Source organism: Pseudonaja textilis, chromosome Z (assembly GCF_049901715.1).
Source record: "Pseudonaja textilis isolate UNSWEBS1 chromosome Z, rPseTex1.2, whole genome shotgun sequence".
Lineage (NCBI taxonomy): Eukaryota > Metazoa > Chordata > Lepidosauria > Squamata > Elapidae > Pseudonaja > Pseudonaja textilis.
In genome coordinates, this window is record NC_142008.1 from 125,139,279 (window position 1) to 125,150,392 (window position 11,114).

Here is an 11,114-nt window from a genome sequence, read left to right on the forward strand (position 1 = left end):
AAAAAGAGAGAGAAAAAGAGGGAGAGAGAGAGAGATGGGGAGAGAAAAAGAAGAGGGGGAGCAGAGAAGGAGAGACAGAGAAAAAGATTGCAAAATTAAGGGGGGCGTTTCAGGGGTCCCCCCATTGTAATCCACCATCGGGCCTCAATTTCCCACCCCCAACTCTCTCTGGTTACGGGGGTGGGCTTTCCTGAACCCATCGTTCTCCCCCAATTCCCCAGGGCAAGCACTGCATTTTGGACGTTTCCGCCAACGCCGTCCGGAGGCTGCAAGCCGCTCAGCTTCACCCCATCGCCATTTTTCATCCGGCCCGCCTCCCTCGAGAATGTTTTGTGAGTAGGGGTCTCAGGGAGGTCGGGGGACCTTTACATGTGTGCTGGCCAGGGTTTGGGGGGGCTAGGAGGAGTCTCTGGCCAAGCAAGGAGGGCTAGGGGGAAAGCTTTGTCAGAAACGGTTTAGGGTCTCCTGTTTGGGCAGGGGGTTGGACTAAGTGACCTCCAGGGGTCCCTTCCAGCTCTGTTAATCTGCTAATCTCTTAATGAAGGACCTTGTTGTTGATGGAGGTTGTGGGAGCTTCATCATCCCTGGAGTCTTTCAAGAAGAGATTGGCCTGCCCTCTGTCAGAAGTGGTGTAGCTAGCTCCTGCTTGGGCGGAGGGTTGGACTAGATGACCTACAGAGTCCCTTCCGACTCCAATTTTCTGTTATCTGCTTGGGCAGAGGGGTTAACAGATAATCAGAGTTGGAAGGGACCTTGTAGGTCATCTAGTCCAACCCCCCCGCCCAGGCGGGAGACCCTACACTATTTCTGACAAGATGGTAGTCCAGTCTCTTCTTGAAGGTCTCAAGTGATGAAACTCCCACAACTTCTGAAGTCAACTTCTGTTCCATCGGTTGATTGTCCTCACTGTCAGAAAGTTTCTCCTTATTTCCAGGTTGAATCTCTCCTTGTTCAGTTTCCATCCATTATTCCTTGTCTGGCCTTGGGGTGCTTTGGAAAATAGCTTGACCCTCTTCTTCCTCCCTGTGGCAGCCCCTCAAATATTGGAAGGCTGCTCTCCTGTCTCCCCTGGTCCTTCTCTTCCCTAGACCAGCCAGGCCCAGTTCCTGCAACCGTTCGTCGTATGTTTGAGCCTCCAGTCCCCTCATCATCCTGGATGCTCTTCTCTGCACTTTTTCTAGAGTCTCAACATCTTTTTTATAATGTGGTGACCCAAACTGGATGCAGGACTCTAGGTGTGGCCTTACTAAGGCTTTACAGAGGGGTATTAGTACTTCCCTTGATCTTGACTGTATCCCTCTGTTAATGCAATTTAGGATTGCGTTGGCTTTTTTGGCTGCTGCTGCACACAGCTGGCTCCTATTTAGCTGGTTGTCCACTGTGACTCCAAGATCTCTCACAGTTCCTGCTATTGAGCCTGGTTTCACCCAGTCTATATGGGTACTTTTGGTTTTTTCTTGCCTAAGTGTAGGATTTTCCTTTTCTCTACATTGAATTTCATTTTGTTAGATACAGTCCAGGGTTTCTAGTCTGTCAAGATCCCTCTGGATCTTGAGCCTATCTTTTTGGGTGTTGGCTATTCCTGCCAGCTTAGTATCACCTGCAAATTTGCTAAATTCCCTTCTATTCCCTCCTCTAAGTCGTTAATGAAGATATTGAGGAGTCCTGGGCCTAAGAGGGAACCTTGTGGCACTTCACTGCTTCCTTCCTCCGTGTAGACCTAGACCCATTAAGGACTACTCGTTGAGTACGGTTTGCCAGCCAGTTGCGAGTCCATCTAGTGGTGGTGCTATCTCTTCCACCTTTTTCTAGCTTACTAAGAAGTAGGCTGTGGTCTACTTTGTCGAATGCCTTGCTGAAATCTAAATATATTATGTCCACAGTCTGTTGCTGGTCTACTAATTTAGTCGCTGCGTTGAAGAATGAAATGAGATTGGTTTGGCATGATCTGTTCTTAACAAACCCGTACTGACTGCTAGTTGTTACTTTACTTGTTTCTAGATGTTGGCAGATCTGTTTTTTGTATTATCTTTTCCAGTATCTTCCTGGGTATTGATGTTAGGCTGATTGGTCTGTAGTTTCCTGGGTGTGTTTTTTCTCTGTTTTTGAAGATGGGAACCACTAAAGCTCTTTTCCAGTCCTCTGGTAGCTCCCTGGTGCTCCAAGATTTTTGAAAGATATTGTACAATGGTTCTGAGATGACTCTGCCAGCTCCTTGAAAACTCTGGGATGTAATCCATCCCGGTGATTTGTTTTCATCATGATCAGAAAGGTGTTCTCTTACTATTTTTTTTTTTTTGCTTATTTTAGCTTTTATTTCTGGTCTGTTGGACTGTTCGGGTTGGACTAGATGACCTACAAGTTCCCTCCCAACTCTGTCCATCTGTCCAATTATCTGTTATCGTCCCCAATGTTGGGGTCTGACAGGAGAGAGCCGCGGAGGCAAAATAATCCCAACTGCAAGGGATGGAGCTGTGGAACTCCCTGACACAAGGCCAGGGAAAGTCAGCCAGCCGTTCTGGCTCCACCCTCGGCTAGAAGGAGTTTTGATCAATGGACCCTCCATGTTTAGGGGCAGTCTAGGCTAGGTCTCCATTAGTTAAGAAAGTTCAGTCTTTTCTCCGTTAAAAGAACAGTCCGGCGCTCCCTTGAATGACCGTCAGCTCCGGGACCGAAACTCGCCTCCTTGCTCCAATTCCACCCTTCTCCAACATGGGCTGGACTACCCTTCCCATCACTTGAGACTTTCAAGAAGAGATTGGACTGCCATTTGTCAGAAACGGTGCAGGGTCTCCCGCTTGGGTGGAGGGGGTTGGACTAGATGACCTACAAGGTCCCTTCCAACTCTGATTTATCTGTTAATAGCACTCCCAAACAGCTCACAGACGACTCCAAACACAGCTGGGGCTTCCACGTTCAGGGGTAGTCTATCCCCCTGGGCAGTTTCTCTTCGGCGTTGAGCAACCGCAGAACATTAGAGCGGGGAGGAGGAGGAGGAGGAGCCCCAGCCCAGTGGAGTTCTCTGCCCATGTGCAGAGAGCTGAGGGGTTTGCAACGAACAAGGGAACAACCCTCTGTGGGGTTGTCCATGTGCTGAATAATCTCTTTTGCTGTCCCTCAGAGAAATTAACAAGCGGATAACGGAGGAGCAGGCACGGAAGGCCTTCGACAGAGCTACGAAACTCGAGCAGGAGTTTACAGAATGCTTTTCAGGTAGGCCCGAATCCGTAGCTTCATCATTTAAATAATAATAATAATGGATCGTCTCAAGTTTCTAATCCACATGAACTGTGCCAGAGGCGGGCTGCCGACGATTCGCGCCAGTTCGCGCGAACCGGTTGTTAAGATTGTGCGCCGTTCGACGAACCAGCAAATCCTACCACTGGCTGGCCCTGCTCCCACTCGATTTTCGGTCTGTTTTTCGGGCCTTTTTCAGGCTGTTGTTTGGGCCATTTTCAGGGTGTTTTTGGTGCCGTTTTCACGCTGTTTTTCAGGCCTTTTTCATGCTGTTTTGGGGCCTTTTCGTGCTGTTTTTCGGCCATTTTCAGCTGTTCAAACTGGGATCCGATGGGTCGGACATTCCCAGTTCCAAATCCTCTGCCCCCCCAACCAGGATCCGATGGTTCGGACGTTCCCAGTTCCAAATCCTCTGCCCCCCCAACTGGGATCCGATGGTTCGGACGTTCCCAGTTCTAAATCTTCTACCCCCAAACCGGGATCCGATGGTTCGGACGTTCCCAGTTCTAAATCCCATGGTGCTCTGCCTCTCTCTCTCCCCTCCAGCCATCGTAGAAGGAGAGAGCTTTGAGGAAGTCTACCACAAGATCAAGAGAATCGTCGAAGAACTCTCTGGTCCTTATATCTGGATTCCGGCTCGTGAAAGACTTTAGAGCGATGAACTCAACCATTTCCCTCGGAGGGGGGAAAAAAAGGGATCCTTTGAATTCCACCAACCAACCGTCAACTCTGCAACCGCATCGCCGGAGCTGCCTCTGGAGCAGAGGAGCGCCCCCTGCCTCTTGCCCCCCACCCCACCCCTTTGAACTTAGCCGTTGGTCACTCTTTTTGGGGATAGAGGGGGTGGGCAAACGCCTCGAGATACGCCCTTACTTTGAGTTTCTTCTTCTCTTCTTTAAGACTCGGACGGGGAGACGGGCGGGAGAAAAGGACGGTACGCTTTCTTCTTGTCCGACTCGCGTGGCGATGCCCCCTCTCCCCGCCCGATTTTCTTTCCGCAGCGCAACAGAGGGGCTTCTGGCCTTCCTCCCCCCCAATCCCCCCAGTCCCCAACAGCGCTAGCACTTGCATGCGGTCATTTTGGGGGGGAGGGAGAAAAAAAGAGAGGAACTGGTCCTTAGATTCTGGTCTCTTTTATTCAGCAAGCAGAAAGCGAGTCAGGAATCGGGAGAAAAGAGAGGAAGGAAAGAAGGAAGGAAAGGAAAGGAAAGGAAAGAAAAGGAAAGGAATGGAAAGGAAAGGAAAGGAAAGGAAAGGAAAGGAAAGGAAAGGAAAGGAAAGGAAAGGAAGAAGGAGGGAAGGAAGGAAGGAAGGAAAGGAAGGAAGGATTCTTTTTCATTTTCTCTTTTTCTGCAAGCAGAAGATCCTTTCGATCTGTTTATGTCTTCTGGACGAGTTCCCAGGGTGTCAAGTGATACAAAGGGAATTTGGATTCTCATGTTCTTCCTCTTCTTTAGACAACAATTGGGAGAAAAAGATGAGAGGGGAAGAAAAAAAAATAAACCCTCTGCCAAGGGTTCAAATCTTTCATCTCCAAAGCGTTTTCTTTTTAAAATATCAGGGTCGTGGTTTTTTCTTTTTCTTTTTAATAACCCTTCCAGAAAGGAAGAAAAATTAGTTTCCTTCTTTCCCTCCGTGATTTTTGAGTGAAGAAATATTGTTCGTTAAAACAATGCGTATCATCAACCTCAGCAACATTACGGATGGGCAGACTTCAACTCCCAGAATTCCCCAGCAGCGGGAATTAAAGTATTTAATAAATACTTTTATTAATTTTCCAAAGTTTAGAAACATAAAATAAAACTACATGCCTCGTTATCCGCATCAAGACCTCGTTTACATTTCCTTACATTTTTCATTATACGGTTACTTATTCCATTGCATCTTACTCTTATTGCAAATCATTATATTTCATCTTACACCTCAATCTTTTCTGTAACGTATGTACCTATTTACGTACGTCCTCATTCTTTTCCCAATTGCCATTTTATTTTATTTTTATTTCTAAACCACTCATCCCAGTGAATCTTCTTTGTCTTTTAATTTCAGCGTTAGGCTGCCCATCTCTATAAAGTCCATCGTTTTCTTTATAAACATCCCCTCTGGTGGTATCCTTTTCACCTTCTTCCAAGTAGCCCCTCCCTGTTTATATTCTCCTATCTCCTAGAGCATCAAGATTGGAGAGGAAGGGATTATAAGAGAGTAAGTACGGCCACGAGGACCGTATATATCAAAAAGGATTTGAATTAGGGCCACTCCGGGAGTTGAAGCCCACCCGTCTTTAAATGTTGCTGAGGCTGAATCGAAACAAGAACTGGATAAGAAGAAGGTGTGCTTGTACAGAATAGCCAAATAGGAAATTTTATTCATATATATGCAAAACATATATAGATAAAAACGCTCTCTCTTTTTTTTTTTTTGCACTTGAAATTTTTTTTTTTCCTTTTTTGACTCTCTATTTTTGATTTCCTCTTGAGCACGTTGAGGAATTTGAGAGAGGACGAAAAAAAAAACCTGGGGGGAATTGGAATTTTATTACATTCAGCATCCTAATATTATTTTTTTCTTTCTGCGGAAGGGAAGAAGAGAGGAGAGAAAGAGAGAGAAAAAAAGATTTAACAACAACAAATATTTTTATTTTTATTTTTTTTCTGTGTGATTCCTGTGATTCTTTTTGCGGTCATATCAAGTCTTTTGTTGCGGCTGTGCGTGATGTTACGAAAAACAAACAAACAGACAAAAAAAAAACACTAATATATAAAGGAGAAACCGTTTTTAATGGGTGTGTGGGACGGGAGAAAAATCTACTTTGAAGAATTGTTTGGTTTTTTTTGATTATTATTATTTTTTTCCATTGGAAAACGGTCGTTTCCAAAAGGAATGGATTATTCTTATTTATTTTTAAATTTTTTTTTTTGTACATAAAAGCAAAAAAAAAAACAAGAAGAGAAACTGGGAGGAGGAAGAAGGTGGCTTTAGGGAAACGATGCCCCTTTCTCTCCCACCCTTACTGCTTTGAAAGACCCCAAATTCGAGAGACCCCCCAAATTCACAAGGCCGAGAGTTTGTGGCGGGGCGGGCAGAAATTGTGAATTACAGGATTAAAAAAAAGAAATAAATAAATAAACACACACACACACAGCGGGGAGAGTTTTCAGGGGGAAACTTAATCGTCGGTACGCTTTCTGCCTTTGCGGTATCTATCTATCTGGGCTATTTTGATGCCACAGATGCTGAAAACAAAATCAGGTTACTAGTCCTCGCTGTTGCAAGGAACGAGGGGAGGGGGAAAAAAAATTCTATCGGAAGGCAGGAGATCCATCCAATTTTTTTTCAACATGGCCGATGAAGAGGATGGGATGGGAGGCGGGGGGAAGGGGAGGTTTGGAAGCATTCAAGCCCCTCCCACCCCACTGCCGACTCCGCCCCCTCCTGCTCCCTCTCCCCTCATTTTTAATTTCAAACGTTGGTTTATTTTACGCGCGTCCAGGTAGACCTTTTTCACCTGGTTGAAGGCGGGAAGAGAGAGAGAGAGAGGGGAGGCGGGTGGGGGAAACGAAAGAGAATTTTTTTTTCTGAGCACAACAAAGAGGCAGCTTGGGGTGGTCTAGATGGCTCTGGGTGCCCTCCCCCCCCCCCCCACTCCAACCCCAGTGGCCGATTCCAGGCTGAGAAGGCAGCTGGCTGGGAGATACCATTGTCCTAGGGAAGCGGGGGCAAATATATAGATGTATATGTATAGAGAGAGAAAGATTTATTTATTACCCTGATTTCCAAAGGCAACCCCCCCCCCTCTCCCTCCCACCGTCCTGCAACTACGGCTGCTTCCGGGCCCCCAGAAGCTGGGCCTGATTTTGGGGGGGGGAACTCGTGGGGGGTCTCGACCCTAACCCCCCCCTTTTATGCTCAGCACCCCACTCCAGAGATGGCAGCCATCCACCCTGCTGACTGACACGTGTCAAGGGCTTTCAACCCAGGGACAGGATCGCGATGCCACCCCCACCCCCCCGTGCACCCCGCCCCGCCCCCCCCGATGATGGGGATTTGGGTGGGGGGGCATCAGGAGGAGTCGGTCAGGCACAAGAGGGTCGCTCGTTCGTTCCCCTTTGCAAAAAATGCCAAATTAAAAAAAAAAAAATTAAAATATTAATAATAATAATAATATTAAAAGAACTAGCTGGGGTGGTTTCTTGGGGGGGCACTGAGGATAAGCAGGGGTGGGGCTGGGCTGGGCTGGGGTGGGGAGATATAAGAGAGTATTTTGCATAGAAATATTATCGCCTTTGGCAATGAATAATTAAAAATCAATGAAAACCCACCAGCGTTGTCTCGCAGTCTGATTTTATTTTTGTGGGGTGTGTGTGTGTGGGGAGGGGGTGAATTAAACAGCTGGGGGGTTTCCAGCTTTTTATATCGTATTATATTTTTTTAACAAAAGTCTTTTTTAAAGATTTTACAGAAAAAGACACCAAAGAGAGAGAGAGAGAGAGAGAGAGGCAGGTAGGTAGGTAGGTAGGTAGGTAGATATATATAGAGAGAGGTAGCTATAGATAGAGATATAGAGGCAGGTAGATTTCAACTCCCAGAATTCCTGTTCAGCCCCCAACAATCTTCGTTTTTGAGGGAGGCATCCGTTGGGAGCGTGGCCCAAGTTTTACGACCTTCCTTGCTACCGTCGTTAAGCGAATCTGGGCCTTTGGTAAAGTCAAGTCACCGGTTGTTAAGCAGATCCGTCTTCCCACCCCACCCCACCACCCCTTGACTTTGCTGGTTCAAATGTCGCAAAAGGGGATGGCGTGGCTCCTTCCCCACCACCCCCTCACCCCCAACCCCACCCCGGACGTTGCAACCGCTATAAATGTGAGCTAGTGGCCGAGCCACTTTCTTTTTCTTCCAGGGTCGGCGTAACTTTGAACGGTCACTCCACGAACTGTATGTAAGTCAAGAATGACCTCTACCCTATTGGACCGGGTTGGCATAATAAGGTCTCCTGCTTTGAACTGGGGTCAGACTAGAAGACCTTTGGGGTCCCTTCCGCTCTATGCATCTATGTTTCTTTCTCTTTTTTTTTATTTTTTTACTTTTATAACATATAAAAGCAACAAATAAAACCATCTTTCAGTTATACAGCGTGCCGGTTTGGTGTATATATATATATATCATGTGCACAATATCTACAATCCTTTTCTCTTAACTTTACATCCGTATTATATTCTAATCAACGTTCCACATCATATTATCTCGTTATTATACCATTTTTTTAAATGTTGGTTTCATTTCCGGGCTACCTTTAAAAGCAAAACTCAATTCTTACTAAATTATATTCGTACTATCACTTATTTAAATGTAATCAATTATAACGTATCATTATTATTACAATATCCTTCGATTTCTTACTCTTCGATCTAGCCATTGATAAACTAAATCCAGATCTTATAATAATGTTTTTTCTTCTTGCTCTCTAATTGCTAATGTTAATCTACTCATTTCTGCACATCCCATTATTTTCTTTTCTTTTTTTAACAATAGATTTTTATTGTTTTCCACCAGTACAAATCTTAGTTCAATGTTTCAACACCTTTTCCATCAACATATAATAATATTATCTTGCATTTCCATCATCTATTCGTACATATCCTTAATACATATTACCTTTATTTACAATTACTATTATTATTCATCTTTGTTTTCTTAATCACCTCTTACATCGGGGTTTTCTCAGTTTTGACAAATACAATTCTAAGCCGCAGTTAAAACATGAATAATCAGATATGTTCTTTCTTTACTATAACCTTCAGACAAAATCCCCAGTAAAAATATATCTATGCGTCTATGTTCCAAGTTGGCTAGATTTCACCTTTTCTTCCCCCTCTCCTCTGTGTGAATGCAACCATTTTTGTCCTCACCTGCTCCAGTTGCAGATGGGGGGAGGGTTAACCCAGGTTGGGTTGTGTGAACGGAGATTTCCACGTAGGCTTGGAATGTGCCGCCTCCTCATCACACACACACAAACACACACACACACACAGGGTCTCTCTGTTCCCCTGGCTTTGCTTACCAATCTTTCAAAGGAAGATTGGTAACAGATAAACAGATCATCAGAGTCGGAAGGGATCTTGTAGGTCATCTAGTCCAACCCCCCACCCCCACCCACCCAAGCGGGAGACCCTACACCATTTCTGACAGAGGGCAGTCCAGTCTCTCCTTGAAAGCCTCCAGGGATGATGAAGCTTCCACAACCTCCATCAACAAGGAGAATCCATCCTTAACCGATTGACAAGAATCTGAAGGGACCTTGGAGGTCATTTAGTCCAACCCCACCCACCCACCCAAGCAGGAAACCCTACACCATTTCTGACAAATGGCGGTCCAGTCTCTTCTTGAAAGCCTCCAGGGATGAAGCTCTGGAGATAACAGAATAATAACAGAGTTGGAAAGGACCCTGGAGGTCATCCAGTCCAACCCCCACCCACCCAAGTGGGAGACCCTACACCATTTCTGACAGAGGACAGTCCAATCTCCTCTTGAAAGTCTCAAGTGATCTGTGGGGGAGGAGGGAAGGGGAGGAAGAGGAGGAGGAAGAGGGGGGAGAGGGAGGAGAAGGAGGAGGAGGTCTCCGTGTTCTGGCCTGCGGGCTTTGGACATCAGCGGAGACAGGTGGGGTGATGATGTCCCAGGTCCCTTGGAAGCTTCTGCCCAGGTGGGACGAATTTGGTCCCCTGCCGTGAAAGCGGAAAGGGGTGGGGGGAGGGGCCGAAAGGGTGAGCTGGCCTGAACTCGGGCCCTGCGCCCAAGTGGGCCAGGAAGGGAAGGAGGAAGGGCGAAGAGAGACGGACTCGCTGAAGATCAGAGTCGGCCTGCCAGGTCCTTGCGGCTCTCTGAGCCGGGTGGTTTCCTTGCAGACGTTTCGTGACCCAACTGGGGAACGTCATCAGGGCTAGAAAGGAGGGGAGGTTGTGGGGAGGAGGAGGAGGAGGAAGAGGGGCAGTAGGAGGAGGAGGAAGCAGAGGGGAGGGGGGAGAGGAGGAGGAAGAGGAGGGGAGGAGGGGGAGGAGGAAGAGGGGCAGTAGGAGGAGGAGGAGGAAGAAGAGAGGGAGGAGGAAAAGGAGGAGGAGGAGGAGAGGGAGGGGCAGGAGGGAGGAAGAGGAGGAAGCAGAGGGGAGGGGAGAGGAGGAGGAAGAACAGGGGGAGGAGGAAGAGGGGCAGTAGGAGAAGGAGGAGGAAGAAGAGAGGGAGGAGGAGAAGGAGGAAGAGGAGGAGGGAGAGGGAGGGGCAGGAGGAGGAAGAGGAGCAGGAGGAGGAAGAGGAGGAGGAAGAAGAGAGGGAGGGGGAGGGCAAGTGGGAGGAGGAGGGAAGAAGAAGAGAGGAGGAGGAAGAAAGAGAAGGAGGAGGAGGAGGAGAAGGAGAAGAAGAAGAAGAAGAAGAAGAAGAAGAAGAAGAAGAAGAAGAAGAAGAAGAAGAAGAAGAAGAAGAAGAAGAAGAAGAAGAAGAAGAAGAAGAAGAAGAAGATTGTGGGGGTCCTCGGTGCTGTCTGAACTTGGTTGTTTTCTTATCAGACATTTTATGACCCAACCAGGGAATATCATCAAAGCTATTGCATTCTAACCACTGTCATTTTGGCTTTGTTCCTTCCTTCTCCTTTTCCTTCCTTCCTTCCCAAAATACAGCACTTAGACTGCTTCACAGTATTTTACAGCCCTCTTTTTCCTTCCTTCCTTCCTTCCTTCCTTCTCTTCTCTTCTCTTCTCTTTCCCATCTCTCCTTCCTTCCTTTTCTTCCCTTCTCCTTCCCTTCTCTCCTTCCTTCATTCCTTCATTTCTTTTCTTTTTCCATCTCTCCTTCCTTCCTTCTTTCCTTTCTTTCTTATCTTCTCTTTT

At 46.7% G+C, this 11,114-nt stretch overlaps 1 protein-coding gene across 1 annotated transcript in view; it reads left to right on the forward strand.

The window, feature by feature from the left end:
- LOC113452970 (disks large homolog 4-like) overlaps positions 1 to 6,523 on the forward strand; it is a 46,569-nt gene extending 40,046 nt beyond the window's left edge. Inside the window, 4 exon segments of the mRNA XM_087916429.1 lie at positions 222 to 299; positions 301 to 332; positions 3,122 to 3,213; positions 3,784 to 6,523. Of these exon segments, the coding sequence (XP_087772555.1) occupies positions 222 to 299; positions 301 to 332; positions 3,122 to 3,213; positions 3,784 to 3,890 (309 nt within the window). The 3' untranslated portion in view covers positions 3,891 to 6,523.
- Positions 6,524 to 11,114: the final 4,591 nt, after the last annotated feature.